The following is an 18,657-nucleotide window of genomic DNA, read 5'->3' as shown; positions in this document are numbered from 1 at the left end:
TCTAGCAGTCCCGTTCCGAGCGAAGAGAGATCTCCAAGCGCTCCATATCCTGCATATCATTTGGTAGCCAAACCACGTCTTCAGGTGTGAGTCCTCTCGTTACCGGAGGATAACGGGAGGCACAATATGATCTCTAGCAGGCAGCTCTTTGGACACTTGGTCAGTCAAGTGCTGATTAGAACTCGGCGTGGCGGAGAGGAGATGGATGTCGGTTGGGGTTTCCTGATTTCGAGGTGGACCTTTGACATCACGCCGAGTCTGATGACTGGACGAGATTGACTTCAACGTGGTCAAACCCTTGATTGGAGCGTGAAAAGCTATTGCAAGAGCAGAGGTGAAGCAGACTGCCGCGCTGCGTGGTGTCAAAAGTGAAGCGTAGCGAGGGATTAGAGATTCCTCAGTTGCGTTCCGCGCCTCTTTAATCGAGTTTGACATCAACCTTGTTGGCCTGCCTGCTTTTCTTCGATCGGGGTGTGCACAGATTCGGTACCATCCTCCCAGAACTCAAGATCCTCTTCACCTTCATTGCCCACCAATTCGCCCGGTCGGATGCCTAGTCTTCCCTTTTTCAATAGTTTGGTGAAATCTTGGCCGGCCGCTGCTTTCTTCCTTAATATATCTTCAAGTGTTGAGCTCTTGTCTAAAAAGATCTTGAGGTGGTCGGCGATAACGTGACGGGCTTTGCAAGACGGACAGGTCACCAGAACCGTTCCGCGGTGGTAGCCATGCTTAGTGATGCGATGGGTCGACCGGTAGAGGCAGGGTTTGCAGGTGAAGCTCAGTTCGTAGGAAGGCTCATTTTGTTCTTCTGCCGGCTGTGGTGTTGCTCCGGGTACTGACAATGAAGAGTTGTATCGTTTGATAGGTGCAAATGGACGATTAGGCGAATATGGTTGTCGCCGAACCTGTGGAGTTCTCGACGCGAGCGACGACAGACGGGAGTAGCCCCTGACTGACTGGGACGCGAAGCCGCTGCCGACAGCCCTTTGGGCCGTGTGTGATATTAATCGCATGCTGCCAGAAACCTCTGAAGAGAGATGTGGATGAAGAAGAAATACGGAGTACTGGGTAGTTGAGGCACTCCGCCGATGACGAAGGTTTCTTCCGAGAAGGGTCTTTTGTTTTTCCGATCCGGTCTACGCCCCGAATTGATGCCGGCGCGGCCTCGTACTGGCAGAACTGGATCGGCAACCTGCAGCCAGCCCTTCACCAGCTGTGGCGTCAAGACGAGTCACCAAGTCAATAAACGACAACCGACACGAGCGGCCTTTCTTTGTCGTTTCCTCTTGACCTCTTCTTCGAGCTGGTGTACATTGAGGACGAGTTCGGACCACCATCTCTTGAGACCCCGTTTTGCCGTGCCCGTCCCACGACGGCGCTTCCCCAAAACGCTTCTCCACGAACTGCACCTCGACTCAACACCCACTCAGCCTCTTGGAAACGACCCAACGTTGAGTGCTGACTTGGTGCGGGCAATGTGTCCTGCCCATCATGTTGGCTAAGAAAGGCGGCCCCAAGATCAGAGCCCCGAGAAGAGTACGTTCCTCAGCTCTGAAATCAATTCACACCCTGGTCCGGCAGAAGTTTGCTTCTACCTTCTTTGTTCGCTCAGCCGGACGCCTGTTGATCCATCTGCCTCACTTTAATGGCATACATTGACTCTCTCTATCTTGCAATGTTCCTGCCAAAATCCCTTGGCCTCATCTCTCTCATTCAAAATGTATTCGTGTCTGGCAATTGCTAACGTGCCCCGCGACCAGGGTCTGGCGAAAGAGGATGTCGACTTTGATTCAACATGGAACACACTATCCATCGCCTTCCAAGAGATATTCGCCAAAAACGCTTGCAAGCTCTCCTTCGAAGAACTCTTCCGCAATGCATACAAACTGGTCTTGAAGAAAAAGCAGGATATGCTGTACGATAGAGTGGTACAACTAATAGAGACATGGCTGCGGGATAACGTTCGAATGAAGATATACTCGCTCATAACGCCTGCTCTCTTGGCTGATCGCTTGGATCAAAATGCCACCATTCAATCTGAGGAGAGTAGAGTGGCCGGTGAGAGATTTATCAGAGCCCTCAAGGACGCCTTTGCCGACCATCAACTCTGCACCGGCATGATTACCGATGTTCTCATGTATATGGTGAGTTTCCTTTGATGTCCTCGGGTGCACTGATACGATGCTTATAGCCCGGCCAGGATCGCATGTTTGCTCAAGAGCAGAAGAGACCCCCGACTTTTGCAGCTTCGATGGCGCTGTTTCGAACCCAGGTACTCAACACTCCCTTGCATGACGACCCAACGATCACTGTGCTCTCTCTATTAGAGACCGTTCTTCTTGACATGATCAGGATGGAACGCAAAGGTGAAATAATTGATCGACCGCTAGTTCGTGCCTGTTGCTACATGCTGGAGGGCCTCTACGAAACATTCACCGAGGACGAACCTAGCAAAATCTACCTCACATCATTCGAACCCAAATTCCTCCAAGCGAGCCGCGAATTCTACGCCACCGAAGGTCAAACTTTGTTGGTTGAGGCTGACGCAAGTACATTTTGCACGCACGCAACGAGACGTTTGGCCGAAGAACAAGAGCGGTGCCAGCAGACTATCTCCCAAATTACAGAACCTAAAATCAAGGCTGTGGTCGAAAAGGAGCTAATTTCGGCACATATTCGCGATGTTATCAATATGGAGGGTACTGGAGTGCGGAATATGTTGGACAATGACAAGGTTCAAGATCTTGCCAATGTTTTCGAGCTTGTTGCCAGAGTGGATCCACGGAAAACTGCGTTGAAGGATGTGGTCAAGAAACGAGTCATAGAGCTGGGAATGGAGATCAACAACGCTGCCAATGTAATTGGCGATGCCGCGCCTACTCCAAAATCCGCTCAGAAATCCGGCGCTGACGGCAAAGGCATCCAACAAGAGAAGGCGCTGAGCCAACAGACCCAGGCCGCCATCGTGTGGGCGGAGCAGATCCTAACCCTAAAGGCGAAGCTCGACAGGCTCTGGATCGAAGCGTTCCAGAAAGATACAATACTGGAAAAAGGCCTGGAAAATGCATTCCAAGATTTCATCAATATCAACGAGCGAAGCCCCGAGCATTTATCTCTTTTCCTCGACGAATATCTCAAACGGGGCGGAAAAGACAAGAGTGATGCTGAGGTTGACACAATTCTCGACAACGGTATCTTACTTCTCCAGTACCTTGCGAACAAAGACACGTTCGAGACGTACTATAAGAGACACATGGCCAAACGCCTCCTGATGAAGAAGTCCGTCAGTCGGGAAATGGAACGCCAAATGCTTTCAAAGATGAAGATGAAGATTGGCAACCAATTCACCCAGAAGTTGGAGGGTCTGATTAGAGATACAGAGACGTCGGACGATCTCAACATGAAATACAGAGAATACGTCAACCAACTCGGCGACCCCGATCCAAAACGCGTTGAGCTGGATTGCAGAGTCTTGACTACTACTATTTGGCCATTTGAAACGCTCAGCAAATCCGACGATGACGGTACCAGAAACGAGTGCAAATTTCCAGCTCCGGTTGAACAGGTACGACAGAGGTTTCAGAAGTTCTACCTTGATAAGCATACTGGTAGAAAGTTGACATGGATGCCCGGGCTGGGTGACGCGGACATGAGAGCTACCTTCACAAATGGCGGGAAGACTCGACGATATGAACTCCACGTCTCGACCTACGCCATGGTCATTCTCATGCTCTTCAATGATCTCCCACCCGGGGATTGTCTTACTTTTGAGCAGATTGCAGCCGAGACAAATATTCCCAAACCTGAGCTCATCCGCAACCTGCAATCGCTGTCGTTGGTGAACAGGTGGAGAGTTCTCCGGAAAGAACCTGTGTCGAAAGATATCAAGCCCTTGGACAGATTCTTTTTCAATGAAGACTTCACCAGCCAATTTCTCAAGATCAAAGTGAGCGTAGTTGCTGGAGGTGGTGGCAACAGGGTTGAGAACCAGGAAGAACGCCGCGCGACCCAGAAGCGGACAGAGGAAGAGCGCGGGATCGTCATCGAGGCAGCAATTGTTCGGATCATGAAGTCGCGGAAGAGTCTCTCGCATTCCCAGCTTATGACGGAGACTCTGGCTCAAATCTCGTCGCGATTCCAACCCGATGTGAATATGATCAAGAAGAAGATCGAGGCATTGATAGAGAAGGAATACTTGGAAAGGGGGCCTGATCCAGCGAAGCCTTCATACAAATATCTGGCTTGAGCAGAACGATCCGAAAGGGTGCGCATTCAACTTTATCGGATTTTCGCGATGGCGTATACTCGGCAGGAACATATTCGGAGCAATCGAATAGCATGACTTTCATGATGTGATGATGGCAGTGACACATGCATGGAGCTCACAGGGATGAAATGGAATAGGCATCAGCGTGGCGCATGGTCGAAGAATAAATTACCATATTTTCGACTTCAGTGGTATAGGTAGCGAGAAAGGGGCAGGTTTTGGGGGAGCCAAATAAAGCCCCACCTTGAGACGCTCATAGCGACTAGGGGGGAATTTCACAATCCAGTGCGCTGATAAGCTGTTATATTTTCCCTTGTCTACATGCCCGGAAGGTAGGCAAAGGAGACTGGCCGACTTTTGTGTGAGTTGTCTCCTCTGCTCTAAGCCTGACGTGGATGGTAACTTGGAACACAGCCATTGTCGCAATTTTATCGCGTTTCTTGGCCGCACCAGCTCACAGTCGCGATTTTTCCTGGGAGCTCAAGGCGGTTACATCGCTCTCCCATTTCACTCCCTCAAATTCAACCATGCCGTTGTCGATCACCTCATCTGCCACATAACTTTCACCCTGTGTGCCCAAGTCAACCCGCTAATCCATCTCCGTATCGGCCTCCTTGCTCCCAGGGTGCCGAGAGTAAACCAATGGGTACAAGCTCATTGCCTAGTCGCTGGACCTACTGGCTGCCGACGACCAAAAATGTTTTTGACCCTCAAGGCGATATTCTGTTGGTACTCAACAGAAGCATCACCGCATCTGGCATCGACCGTGGTTTCGGAAAAAGTCCCAAGAAACTCGGAGATAGTGCGCAGCTTGGGACTTTCACAAAGCAGCCTGAAGGAACTTCTGCTGCAGGCGCTCCGGTGCCCCACGAATATCAGGAGATCGAGGCTAGAGTGTCCTCGAAACATCTAACGCTGGCGTCAAGAGTGTTTCGTGCCATGTTCGGCGGCAGCTTTCAGGAGAGAATCGAGCCGGGGCTTGAGAAGTTGACGAGAGTTCCGTTGCCTGAGGACCATGCCGATGCTATGTTGATTTTACTTGGTATCATACATGGCTTGAATAGAAACGTCCCGCGAGAAATCGGCTACACATTGTTTTCTGAGATTGTTCTTCTGGTTGACAAGTACGAGCTTCATGAAGTTACATGCGTGTGGACAGATCTCTGGTTCGATAACCAATGGCCCGCCAGAGACACGTCATTTCCAGGTCTCGCCGATTGGATCTACATTTGTTGGGTCCTCAGAAGGATATCCGAGTACAAAGACTTGACCAGGACAGTCATTTATAACTGTACGTCTCGCTTTGAGGATAATGGACTCCCGATACCACCCGCAATTGCTAGTAAGTAAATCTTTACTTCACTGCTACAAGGGATCTAACACGGTGCTCCTGCAGGCGAGATCGAATCTCAGCGACTATCCATTATCGAAGATATGCTCAAATACATTAACAACACAATTGAACGTTATGAAAGTGGAAAGCAGCATTGCCTCCGAAGCCCAGGCTGTGATGCTCTGGTCCTTGGTGATCTTATCAAAAAGCTGAAGCTGAAGAGTCTCTATCCTGTCCCTCAAGCCGCTGCCCTGGACATATCCATTGCAGAACTTTTCTCTCGACTAGGTGCATTGGAATTATCCTCATTGTGTCAGATGTATCCTCCAGAACCAAGAATATCGTTCGGTTCTCCCACTCCGCCGCCAGAAATCCCAGCTTGCGGTGTTGGTCAGGGTCTCAAAGGCGAAACTTCACGACTCGGAACCGGAATTAAGGGTCTGGAACTATTGTCCTCGACGCGTTGAACGTGGCGCAAAAAGCACAGCGGTGGACATGAAGCGTTCCAATTTGGGACCAAAATGCAGCCGAGATTTCGGTGCGTATGCAGCCCAAGCTCGTGGAGTCGAGGCGTGTCGATGTGCGGATTGCTGTGACGCCGCAGTCCAGGCCTTCTCGGGGAATGAGTTCCATACTCAACTTAGCAGCGGCTATCAGACCTGGTATCGCGTTACCTGGTTTCTGATATCTGGACGTTGCAATAAAGTTGATCCAGGGAGTGTCCAGCTGCTCACTAGCAGTCTGGGAATCTCACCATGTACGTTCGTTCTTTCTCAACCTTGGCTGTTCGAGCGGTATTGATCCTGTGATGCTGTCCTCGAAGGATACCGGAAACTCTCGGCAAACCCTTCATCCTCCCACCGAGCGGCTATAGGAAGTTCCATGTCGTCCAATGCCCATGGATTGAGCACTTACACCTCTGGATCCCCATTGTATTGGACAAAATGAGACTGTCAACAGGATCAGGGCCATCCCAAACTGATGGGGCAAACTGTCGTTTCTAGGCCCGCCAGTTTTGGCTGGTTACTTTGAAAGAGCCGTGGAAGGAGTGAGACGCAGTGACATGCTATGCAATAATACATTCGACGTCGCGAATACATGCTCAACATGATTGCACAAGCTTTAAACCTCCACAAGTGGGCAGGTATACATGGATTGAAGATCCCGTGCTAAACAACAACTGGAGCGGTTGCGACCTGAACTCGGCGGCCTTGTGCCTTCAACTCTTCCCTGCACCTGTGCATTCCATGTCGGACGGAAGGGTCTCGCTTTTTATCTCCAAATTCCGCGTCGTTAAGGCATGTGTAGTGAAATTGCATGAACTCGAGTAGGTCTGGCTGGTTTAACTAAACTTCGTGTTTTGGACTGTGCGCCGGATTTGGTTCATATAATTCGCAGGAGGATCAACTCGCGGTTCTGAATCAGGGCGCATCTTCTTTCTGTTAAACCCGCCGTTTCTCCGTTGCCGCATGTTGATATGAGTGCGCAAGGCTGTGGAGAACGGGAACAAAAAATACGGCATACTTTGCAATGATTTGACGTAGTAGGTCCATTTAGCATTGAAAGAACAACACTCGGGCTGGTGACTTTTAGCAACTTTTTGGTCCCTTAGATATCTGAGAGGCATACCAAACGGGGTATCATGGAAACAGAAATACCGCCCCCGCGGCTGCTGGGAGTTATTACTGTCACATACCTAGGTAGCATTTATAGAACAAGCCTGTAGAGTGACACGATCCGCAATATCCCAAAACAATACAGACCCCCGGAAACCCAACGGGTGGCCAACCATGCAGGCAGATCCCCCTCATTGTATGAATATATGTCAAAGTACATTATGCTGACCAGTACCTGTTCTGTGCTCGTCCATTACGTCGCGTAACCACGAACCTATGCGATTGTGGTACGTGGTAATCCATTCTTTTTAATCTTCATTCCCTTGGATACTTTCCTATCCGTTTTTCATCACCAGCTGTGCCTCTCGTCCGTACGGGTAATGACGACGTTATGGACGGGCGTGCGCTTCGGGAGGTAGGTTCTTCTGCGGGGTCTGTCATGGCCCTAGACACATCACGAAGGTCGTCATGCGAGGAGCGACCATGTTGACTGCTCCGTTGGCTTAGTCCATCGTTCCTGCCTGGGACCGGTTGTTAAGTTCCTCCCGGGCCCCGACTTGTGAGGATGTAGTTAGGCGCCCGAGTGCTTTCCTGCGGACCGGTTTGACTTGTCCTACCGTGCGTAGTATGCCCATGGTGAACAGGTTGCTTCCTATATTCAGCAGGTCTGGTGGTGCGAGATGACCGGCTTTCGGAGTTGAAAGGGTCGTCACTGCCGTACCCGCCGCCAACACGAGGCGATACATGGCTTCTTGTTTGAGGTTCTTCGGACAGTTGACTGCTCGTACTTCCTCGAGTATCTTGGGAGAGATGGCTATGCTGCTGTTTTCTGTCCCTCTGGCCCGATGGAGGCGACTGGGGCATGGCCTCGCTTTGCTCCCGTCGCGGCCCTTGTAGGCTTTCAGCGATATTTTGAGGAAGCTTAGTTCGAGAGGAGACGATTGTTTGACTGCTCCCAAAAGGGCTGAGTTCTCGGCCATCTACTTCCACGGCGCTCTGCCGACTTTGTGTGTGTGCAGTTGGGTTGTCCCGGGTCGTGACGAATAGTTTCTGCACGGTTAGACATGTCAAACTTACGAGGGCAGCTAGGGGACTTACGATGGTAATCCGTATCCCATAGGCGACTGACCAGCAGAATAACTGGAGCCTGATGGAAGTCCTGGCGCTCCTGCTGATGAGAAAGTTGGCTGCGATCCTGGAGGTCGACTGGCTGTTGAGGCGCGAGAAGGCGGTGCGTTTTCGGAGCAGGGACGACCTGAGTCTTCCTCGTCTTGAATTTTCTGCTGCAGTCGCTCAATGATTGCCTTGTGATGTTATCCTGGGCCTAAAGTCCATGGATTGGACTGTTAATATGTTCTTGACAGCTAACCTGCATGGGATAATTGCCTCTTCAGGTCCGAATTAACCAACCTCGTTGGCCGTTCTAGACGAATGAGTCGGCGTCATAGAGAAGCAATGGGCGTGAACCCACTAATTCCTGTTCCCATATCTGGGCGTCTTTCCCGACAAGCGCCCCCTTCAGATCCTCAAGGACTTCGTAATCACCTAGGCCGTTCACCTTGGGATCCGCATTAGTTCCTGCGGTGCGCTTTTCCGATATTGATCACGGGTCTCAGGAGATTTGCCGTCACGGACATCACTGTCAGAGCAGAAGTGTTGACGGTCTCGATCGTAATAACCCTCGGCGCATCACAGGACGCCAGATTAAGGTCGTCGCCGAACTCATGGAGGAGCTTGCAACCGCTGGGGCAGTTAATCGGGACCCCGCACGGTTCGGGCCACGCCGTTGCTTGTCGCTCGATCGCCAGTCCGCCATGCTCGTATACAGGCCGGTAAAGGGAGATTCACAGGATAATAAATATGTATAGGTTCAGCGAAAGTCTGTCCTCTCTGGATAAGTCTGCAGGAGACGAAGTAGCAACCCTCCGCTGTGCGCGAATGAACAGAGCTGTTAAGAGTCGGCGCCGTGCCGCAATCGACAAAGACGCGAATGAGGCTCTCAATCCCCGAGTCATGCAAGTTGGCATTGGCGATTAGAGCATGTCACGCCCCTGGCACGCGTCGTCGGGCAGCACTCATCATGCCGTGAGCTAACCAGGGTGAGGACCAGAGACGTTCTGCCTTGCCACCTATGCATCCAGTCCACTATGCAGAAGCATTCGAAATACGAGACAGAAGTAGACCGTGCTGCACAGCCAACGCCCTTAGACGTGCTCGTATCAATATTGGTCGCCCTGCTGTGCAGACAAAGAGATCGAACTCAGCATGCAGGCTGGAAGTGCAAAAGAGCCTCCTAAATCAGCATAAAGGGTATGGAGGCACCATTCAAGGAAACCCCTGGCCTTCACGATCATCCATCACTTTCGCTGTACCACAGTGGACATGTGATCGATCCTGACCATCCTAGAAAACCCGACCAAAAGATGCAGGACGTTGTCGAAGAGTGTTGGCTCAGGGCGGTTAACGCGAGTTCCACCTTCCCACCCTTCTCTGTCGCTTAGGACCCCAAAGGGCTCTGAAGCCTACAGTCTACAAGCGCAGCAAGAGAAACTGTACTGGGTAGCTACCTCGGCCCATTGAAATTAGGGCTAGTGGGTTCACTAGGCCGTTGCCAGGCCGGCCATCCAGGCTTCTGCCTGGCGCCTATTGTATTGCCTATGGTAATATGCCTAAGGCCTCAGCACCTCTCACCCACATCATTGCAGACGCCTAGATAGAGGGGCCAGACGATCAACCAAGACAGCCATGTTCTTTCTCAACTGATCAACCCTACGTGACAATTTAGCACTTCAATCATTTCCTCACCCATGATCGACGAAAGAAACTAAAGCTCCACGAGCTCGAGAAGAAATTTTAGTGTTGCAGCCTTGGGGAGCTGGCAAGGTGGATTGAAGCGGACAAATAACCAGCCTGTGTCCCAAACAAGGGATGGAAGAAGGCCTTGCACCACATCATTCGCACACTGTACGATTTTGCAACAGTTGGTGATGCTGCTATAGGGCAACAAGCCCATGTGACGGCACTGGTTTGGGGGGCGACTCGTCTATGTTTACAGGTGAGACTCAAATCGCCGCCTTCGATACCACCCCCGAGATGCTTTGCTCTCTGACACCCGACTGTGGCAACTGGAATAGTTGGGTGCCTCCTACGTGCAGTCTCTAGACGACATTGGAGAGGCTCTTGCGAAGATCGTGGGAGACACAGTGTGTTACGAACAAGAACCACGCACCTTCAGGGACCATCAGGAAGTGCTGGATGAGATTGTGGACTACTTTGCGCATGTCCTTGGCTATATTGTCCGCCTCGAGATACATTTTAGTCGAGGCAAAGCAAATCAGGCTCTTCGAGGGAGTGTATCCCGAAAGCTGAGCCGTTGCTTCGCCGAGCTTCAAACTCGACAGAGTCGACTGGATAAGCGGATCAGCTCTATAAGACACCAAGGTGAGATTATCCCTCTGGGGCGTCTTCACTTGCAAACCCTGACGGGCTGCAATGCATGCAGGACAAGTCTTCCATGAGGTCAAGGTTGACAATGAAATAGCCGCGCAAGCAAATTTTCGTCACGGTGAGTCTGAAATTATATACCAACGCTGGCGATAGGTCGCACTTTGTGTGCGTTGTCTCAGCCTCACTGGACGCGGAGATGCGGAGGAGTATGCATGGTCCTAAAGTCAATGATCTGAATGGCCCCAAAGTCGCACAAGTCCACGGCCCAAGACTTGTCGCTAACGTTTGTGGACTATGACGCCAAGAGGTTCGCGCTGCATCCGAAACCTATCTTCGGAAAACTCGAGAACAGGCCGCCATCCTCCAGGACTTCAAAACTGACAATCAACAAACTCGGCATTGTGCGTTATATTCCGCTTCCCTTGGAACTGGACCTGCCCTGGGTGGGGCTGACGGTTTGTAGTGATGCTGGAATTGCAGCACCGTCAAATCCGTGGTAATTTATGCCTGATACGAGGAGATCGAGCTTGTCAAAGACCTAACCACTGACCGCGGTGCATTTGTGTAGATGCCCGCACATTCGACATGCTTCGCAACACGGTGAACTGGCTAGAACTTGCCGCAGGAGCTCCTGAGGCTTCTGCCGTCGACCCGACGCCAGGAACTAGCAAATGGATTTTCTCAGATCCAACATGGAACAAGTGGAAGACTGCAGAGGGCGACTGGGGGCCGCTCTGGATAAAAGCGGATCCCGGTCCAACTTTCCTTTATATCTTTGCGGTTGGCTAATATGCCCTCAAGGCGTAGGAAAGAGGTCCTTGCCCAATCGTTCTCTCGCTCGCTCCAACATGAGACAGTGCTATTCCTTTCCTTAAGCACACAGTATCGCGCAGTCGTGACCAAATCCACCAACTCTTCCTCTCCATGCTTCTGCGAATTTGCACTTCGAGCCTTCTTGATCCAGATCATGATATTGCTCCCTTCCTGGGAAAGCTAACCAATCTTCGCACTGCATTCGGACATGCGAGCGAGTGTGGTACAGAACAGCTGGCTCAAATCATTCTAAATATCATCATCTCACTTCCCCCTATGACTCTAATCATCGATGCTTTAGATCAATGCAGCGAATGCCACGACAGAGATCTTCTTGCACTCACATTATCATCTATCTCGACGAATGCCGACCACTCAGTTATACTGACATCCAGGGAGCTGCCGACCATAGGAAATACATACCTGATCGAATTGACGGCTGCTAAGACAAGTTCTGACATTGAACTCTATGCAAAACAAGAGATCTCGCGATCCCCACAACTACAGAAGATCCAGCACGAGATAGCTTGGGAAGTTTTCTCTGGGTCCATCTACTCTTGAACCATATTCGGCTGGGTCCCAGTCCTCAGACCCGCCGGCGCCGACTAGTAACCTTCCCAACTGCACTTGGACGAGTATACAAAAGGGTCATTAGGGACACTGTTGAAAGATTCGAAGTGTATGATCAAAATAGGCAGACGCTCATTCTCAGGATGCTTGCTGCAGCGCGGTCGTGTCTGACCCTTCAGACCCTATTTCTAATCATTGATGGTGGTGACGATGACGACGAGGTCAGGGTATCCTCGCGCAGCGACGAGGACTTGGCCGGGGATGCCATCGCCCTGTGCTCCTCGCTAGTCCGAGTTCGAGGATCTTGTGTGGGACTCACTCACCGTACCCTCTAGGACTATATTTACGAGGACGAAAGCTCGAAGGATCCCGACCTGTTTCTGGCCAAGAAATGCCTTGAGAAATTGACTGCAAAATGTTCCAGTCTTGGAAGGTTGCTTTATGGCTGCTGCGGAAGCATCTGTTGCCGCCTCACATCCTCACAGACGGTGATGACGACCTACCATTTAAAGAATCAGTGCTTTACGAGTATGCAGTTCTTCATTGGCACGAGCACGTGTCGGCACTTCGAACGCCCCCAGACGATGTCCTTGATTTACTTTCTCGATTTTTACGAGGAATCGAGGGTGTCACTTGGTCAGAAAGCCCCTTCGAGGCAAGACAAAGGAGTGGCATTGCTTCGCAATTGGTGGTTCAAACTCTGCTTAAGGCCTGGTATGACGGCCTCGACGAGGGCACCCAACAGAAGATACCCATCAAAGGCTATTTTATCAAGCCACATGAAAGGCTGCAAAAAGAGTTGGAGGAGAATGCAGAAGAGAACGTGGCCCCTTATCTACCATTCATGCGGCTCGGGCAATTTTTTAATCTTGGAGGCCGGTCGCAGGAGGATTGGCGGAAAGGCTTCATGTACAAGCAGGCGGTGGCGGCGGGATTTGAAAGTAGTCTGAGTGCTCGACATCCTCTAACCCTCCCGACGAAAACAAGCATGCTTCAAGAGTTCTTTTGGCAAAGGCGATTCGAAGAGGCAGAGAAAGAGCTGTCAAAGGTTGAATCCGTACAAAGAGAAATTTACGACCAGGACAGCGTTGATCTTTATATTACTGTTCAATTACCAGGCTATGCACAATACTCTTGTGCAAGATTCGATGAGGCCAAGGTAAGGCTTAGTGAGACTGAGGAGGCTTTTAAACGCTTGGAGGGTGGAAATTCCATGAATGGTCTGGTGACGAGACTTTATCAAGGGTACGTGCAAAACAGGGAAACTTGGACGCAGCGCGAACGAATTATGATACAATACTCATTGAATGGTCTCCGATCGGGGGCAATGCCCATCCTCTGTCAATCATGGTGCCAACGACGCTGGGTATGGTTTGCCGTAAATTGGAAGATTATCCAACAGCGGACCAAACTCTGTTGGATGGTTGGAGGCAGGCACGAAGAATTTTCGGCGACGACCTGAATCCGACCGTCGATACTGCCCTGTCTCTAGCTCTCGAATATCGAGACACGGCAGAACTGGGTATAGCCAACAAAACTCTAGAGGCGATCAGATCGTCCAAGAGATTGGCAACCGATTTTCTGTCAGTGACAGTACATCAGGTCCCTGATAGAATTCGACCGTGGATACTATAATCGACCTAGGATGGCTCTTCAAAAGCTCATTGATCAGAGTACCGGTATCAGCGGGGAGAAAAACAACAGGTCGCTGCTCTGGATACGCTTAACACTGGCAACTGTGCTCCGACAACACGAACATCTAGACGAAGCTGCAGCATTGTCCAGCGAGATTGTGGAGCCAATGGATGAGGCAGAGGGACGATTCCCCTTTGTACCGGAACCACCTGAAAGGTTAGCCATTGCGGAACAAGCGTTGCCGCTTGTGCAAAAAACTCGACAAGCTGAGGTTAACACACTTCTCTGTGCAAGCAAGCTCCAATGGGTCCGTGAGAGGGATTTTGATATCTTGCAAGGGGGTCCGATCACCGATATAGATGTTGTTAAGCCGGTTGTGACGATTGCAACTGAATCCTAGGTTAATATTGGACAGCGGGACAGGAAATAATGAGGGGGACCCAAGACTGATTCTTTTTTTTGGCGCTTAGGAAAACATCGGTGTTATATTACAGGGGATTCAGGTGGCTATATCACGTCTTACGATCCCTACTCATTAACGCCGGACCGCTGTAAAACATTGGTGTACTGGGCATTCAATCCGTGTAAAACTGCTTACGGCGCACTCCGAACGAAGCCAGGGGCAATGCTGCCTCTGTGCTAGAACTCGACTTGCGGGGGCTTCAGTAAGCGGTAGTTTGACAGGATGGTTGCCATCTCACCAGTTACAATGTCGTATTCGCGTTATTCTAGGACTAGACTGCACAAGCATTAATCCCGCCAACACTGAGGTACGGGAGTACAAGTCTACAGGGATGGTAGCTACGCGAAAAGTTGCTCGGTAGATGTAGCCTCTCTCCACCACTCGTGGGGAAAGTAAACTAGAGTCATGCAGTCATATTTCGATGACGACGAGGTCACAGAATCAACGATAGACGGTGAGACTGAATGCCTATGACTTCCTGAGTTCCAATGAGATCAACGACCTATTTGGTAATAGAAGACTACAGACACGACGAGCAGGGGCCGCTGGAATGAGGGAAATGTGCGCTCATTCAGATTCTCCATTTCTAACATAGAACCAGGGGCTGGCGGGATGGATTCGATCAGCGAGCGCTATATAGACTTGCTTGTGTTGTTAATGCAATGCAATTGTCTGATTTACGATGTTCGAGATGCCAAGGTTCGGCCACTTTTCAAGCCTTGTTCAGCCCTGTTCAGCCTTGCAAGGTCACGGTCAGACGCGCTACTTTCGTGATTCAACTTCGACATTAGGAGCGAGTAGTCGATATATCTCAATCGACCGTTTCCAACATCAAAGAGCCGATCACAAGCATATCTATATAGATTTCGAACCAAGGGCACCTACATAACCGTCAACACGGCTTCATTGAGACAGCGATCGCACCCGCATATCCCATCAAGGTCGACCGATCTTCACCCAGTCAATTCAGATATTTATCATTCTGCTGGTTTATTTCAATTTTGACCAATGGACATTGACATCTCCGACATTCTCGCGGATGTTTCGCGCTCACAATCCTACTCTACATCCACCTCTCACCAATACTCCTCGAGTGACACAGACGCTTTCTCAGACCACCAACTCCTCACCCGCGCATGGATATCAGAGCGCTGCGCACCCGATCTTCTTCCTTACCCTACAGAACTTATGACGCGTGTGATGGCGCGTGTCCAAGCACAAATATCACGTATCGAAAACCTTGCGGGCGGAATGGGCGATGGTGCCTCGTCACTCTACTCAAATTCAGTGGATGGTATGACCGGTGGAAAGCCAGCTACCAGCACGCAGAATGCCAATCTAGTTCTCGCGATATTGCAGACAGATTTATCAAGGACACAGTTTCTCGTGAGGAGTCTGTTGAGACAACGCCTTGCCAAGATGACCAAGTACGCCACCTACTATCTCTCTCAATATCTAAACTCCGATACGAAGACGTCTACTACTATGTCAACCTCGGAAGTCGCCTTCCTGAGACATCACCAGGCTCTCCTCGGAGAACTGTACGATTCAAGTTTTCTACACTCCCTTCCGACGGGACTGCAGAGGTTGGATGATTCAAGCGGAGGGGTACCCATGATTGAAGGGCCAGATGGCTCAAAGGCTGTTGTTGTGAGATGCTTAAATGAGGGGACGTGGAGCAATGAACGGGATGTTGATGAGACCAGGGATCACGAACAGGATGAAGGCGCTAGCGTCGTGCTGAGGATGAGAAGGGGGGAGGTCTGGGTTGTTCGGTGGAAGGACGTTAGGAAAGGCGTTCAGAGGGGGGAGGTAGAGCTGTTATGAGAAGCAACTTGTTCCTTTTCTGCTGAGATGGCTGGGCTAGAATTAACCGTAAGTAATGTGAAACGATGCCTGACACAAGAAATACCCTCCAAGGTTGAAATCACACGATGGGATTGCGACGAGGCTGGCACCTCTGAGGGACCGGCACGTGATAAGGCTGCAGTGGTCGCCAAGTACCCAGCCTTGTGAAAAGTCAAGCCCCGAATCGGTCGCGTCACAGTCGCAGGCGCGCTCTGCTGAAATCCCTCTGTACGACTCCACTCAACAGGCATTGATCTCCATGGTATTCGATAGCCTTGCTTTGATCGCATCTGTCTCGAGATGAACCCAATGATGAAAGATCCCGCGGCCGGCGTCCCGCCGCAGCTGGTGAGTTCCACAGTCCTTGCAACTCGATTCCTCTCAGCAACTGACTTGTCCACATAGCTGCCTCACCTGCATCTCGTCTCTAGATATCGCTACCCCATCACCAGCAATCCTGCTGTCGATACTATCGTTGGATATCTTCTGGAAGCCCCCAAAATCGTGCGCGACCTGCAGCCAATGCAATGGCAATTCATCGATTGTCCCCCGGACGGCACATTCATCCTCGAGTGGCAGCCGCTCGAATATTTGGGGACAAGCTATGCAAGTGATGGCTTCATCTGGGCAGATGTGGAACATGTCTACAAATCAGAAGTCAGGGGATATGTAGGTGGCCATCTACCTTCTGTAGCGATTGCTAACTCTATCCGCGTAGACTCTGGAAATGTTTCTACAGAGAGCCGGCTTTCGAGCCACGGGCGAAGTTATGGCTACCCACAGCAGACGACGGTATCGGCTGCTTCCTGGAAACCCAGCTCATGGACTCCCAAATCCCGATCCTAGCTTATGGTTGACTCACTACTCGAAAGCCTCTCCGCGCGATCATGTACCGGCGGCTAATATTCCAATCATGCCTCACGTTCACGCCCTTCTCCAACAGCGCCGTATGATTCAGAGCCAAGGACAGCTGCCCCGAAAAGAGTTTATGTTGCACGATCGATCAAATTGGCCCACTATGCACCTTCCTCCGGGAGCGGCGAGAGGAGCTGCTCAAGGCCAAATTCCTCCGGGTGTTGGTCACAGAAGAGGCGCGAGCATTACACAAGATACGACTGTGGAGGAAGAAGAAGATGTTTCTCGTGGTGACTTGCTCGACTTTATGGCTCCTAGAGATATCAGTCGCGTTCGCTACGAGCAGCACCATGAATGGATGGAGGAGCTAATCGAGTCGCCATATCCCACGCTCTCCATCATCCCTAGTGACTTGGGATTTGGCCGGAAAGGCCAGCTTGAAGAGCTGACGAAAGATTTCTTCGATGCCCCTATCTCGGCAACGAGGGAGCCGAGTAATGGACCGCCCCCACGAGTTGGTAAAATGCCTGCTGGGCGAGCCGATGACTTCATCAAGCGCGCCTCTGAAAAGCTTGCCAAAATGCAACAAGAACTGGAAGAAATGAGGAACAGACACGCTAGGAGGATGGAGAAATTGCGCCGGTCCACAACATTGACAGTTGCTGAAAAGAAGTTGCGAACAGTTTCGGATGCGACAGAGAGGCCAAGCATCTCGAAAGACGGGACCAGTGGTGATGGCGACTTTGCACCGCGTGATGCGATTGACGAGATCATGAATACAGTTGAGTCACATATGGGTCAGAAGCTCGCAAAGACCAATACTGTAACGCTGATTTCGAAGGGAGGCTTGGAGGATCGAACCCAGATCGCTGCAGTCCCGGTCGAGCCACCCGCTCCGGTCGTTGCTTCGCCGCAGAAGGCTATCCATCCCCCTGTTACGGCAGAGAGTGTCAGCACTCAACCACAGCTACAACCACAGCCCCAGCCCCAGCTCCAGCCGCAGCCGCAGCCCCAAGCTCTGCAGGCGGCAGCTGCCGGAGAAGAGCCGAAGCCGGAGGAGAAAGACACCACAATAACCACCAGTGAGCAGCAAATCCCTGTGGAGACGGAAACAGGGCCTGCACCACCTGAAGCCCAACCTGTACAGTCTACCGATGTGGAGCAACAGCCTGAAACAGATGCCAACCAGCAAGCCGAAAATCTGCCGCAAATGGACGATATTGGGCCAGACGTGAGTATGGATGGTATGGATGACCAACTCGACACTGCAAATCAGGACGCGGATGAATGGGTCATGATTGGCGAAGAGGGAGGTCAGAACGACATGGAATTTCCAGAAATGTCCAACGAAGGTCAACAAGACGAGAGTCAACCTGCAGCGGAAGGGACCGGGGACAAGCCCAGTGGCCAGAGCACCTCCAATCCGCCACAGCAAGCGCAAGCTCAGCCAACTCCGGATGGAGCGCTGAACACTCCTGATTTCGGTATGGGAGGGGATTTTGACAACGTGGAAGTGGACACAGCTGGGGATGCACTTGCAAGTTACGAGAACGACGAGGAGCTGAATCTGGATGCCTTGGAGGGCTCTGCTTTTGGAGACGCATTCCATCCTGAGGAGGATGAGGAGATCTCGTAGAACGAGGCCGTCCCTCTGTTTCAGGCAGGGAGCTGAGCTGGTGGCTTTCTGGCGTGATTCCTTGACTATATCTTTGACACGCGCCACCTCTTTGATAGAGAAGAGAACTCGACAAAGATGGCGTGGGATGTGTGACCTACCACGGGATACCTGGGTTGACGTTGAACGGCGGTG

The 18,657-nt window shown here is 51.1% G+C and overlaps 6 protein-coding genes across 6 annotated transcripts; 5 read left to right on the top strand and 1 right to left on the bottom strand.

The window, feature by feature from the left end:
* Positions 1-434: 434 nt before the first annotated feature.
* Positions 435-1,013, bottom strand: Z519_00769 (uncharacterized protein; the record flags this gene model as incomplete). Its single annotated transcript, XM_016758526.1, has 1 exon — positions 435-1,013. One exon carries the CDS (start codon positions 1,011-1,013, stop codon positions 435-437), a length of 579 nt encoding a protein of 192 aa, XP_016625775.1.
* Positions 1,014-1,718: 705 nt separating this feature from the next.
* Positions 1,719-4,246, top strand: Z519_00768 (uncharacterized protein; the record flags this gene model as incomplete). Its single annotated transcript, XM_016758525.1, has 2 exons — positions 1,719-2,144; positions 2,201-4,246. 2 exons carry the CDS (start codon positions 1,719-1,721, stop codon positions 4,244-4,246), a joined length of 2,472 nt encoding a protein of 823 aa, XP_016625774.1.
* Positions 4,247-4,909: 663 nt separating this feature from the next.
* Positions 4,910-6,067, top strand: Z519_00767 (uncharacterized protein; the record flags this gene model as incomplete). The annotated part of the gene is made up of 2 exons (XM_016758524.1): positions 4,910-5,609; positions 5,664-6,067. 2 exons carry the CDS (start codon positions 4,910-4,912, stop codon positions 6,065-6,067), a joined length of 1,104 nt encoding a protein of 367 aa, XP_016625773.1.
* Positions 6,068-12,461: 6,394 nt separating this feature from the next.
* Z519_00766 (uncharacterized protein) lies at positions 12,462-14,081 on the top strand (the record flags this gene model as incomplete). The annotated part of the gene is made up of 3 exons (XM_016758523.1): positions 12,462-13,205; positions 13,307-13,629; positions 13,691-14,081. 3 exons carry the CDS (start codon positions 12,462-12,464, stop codon positions 14,079-14,081), a joined length of 1,458 nt encoding a protein of 485 aa, XP_016625772.1.
* Positions 14,082-15,152: 1,071 nt separating this feature from the next.
* On the top strand, positions 15,153-15,971 carry Z519_00765 (uncharacterized protein; the record flags this gene model as incomplete). Its single annotated transcript, XM_016758522.1, has 1 exon — positions 15,153-15,971. The coding sequence occupies one exon, from the start codon at positions 15,153-15,155 to the stop codon at positions 15,969-15,971; it is 819 nt and encodes a 272-aa protein (XP_016625771.1).
* A 321-nt stretch (positions 15,972-16,292) lies between these two features.
* On the top strand, positions 16,293-18,483 carry Z519_00764 (uncharacterized protein; the record flags this gene model as incomplete). The annotated part of the gene is made up of 3 exons (XM_016758521.1): positions 16,293-16,340; positions 16,398-16,661; positions 16,711-18,483. 3 exons carry the CDS (start codon positions 16,293-16,295, stop codon positions 18,481-18,483), a joined length of 2,085 nt encoding a protein of 694 aa, XP_016625770.1.
* Between the last annotated feature and the right edge of the window lie 174 nt (positions 18,484-18,657).

This window comes from Cladophialophora bantiana, assembly GCF_000835475.1.
Source record: "Cladophialophora bantiana CBS 173.52 unplaced genomic scaffold supercont1.1, whole genome shotgun sequence".
Taxonomy (NCBI): Eukaryota; Fungi; Ascomycota; class Eurotiomycetes; order Chaetothyriales; family Herpotrichiellaceae; genus Cladophialophora; species Cladophialophora bantiana.
The sequence above is the reverse complement of the archived record's forward strand: the minus strand, read 5'-3'. Positions and strand labels throughout refer to the sequence as shown.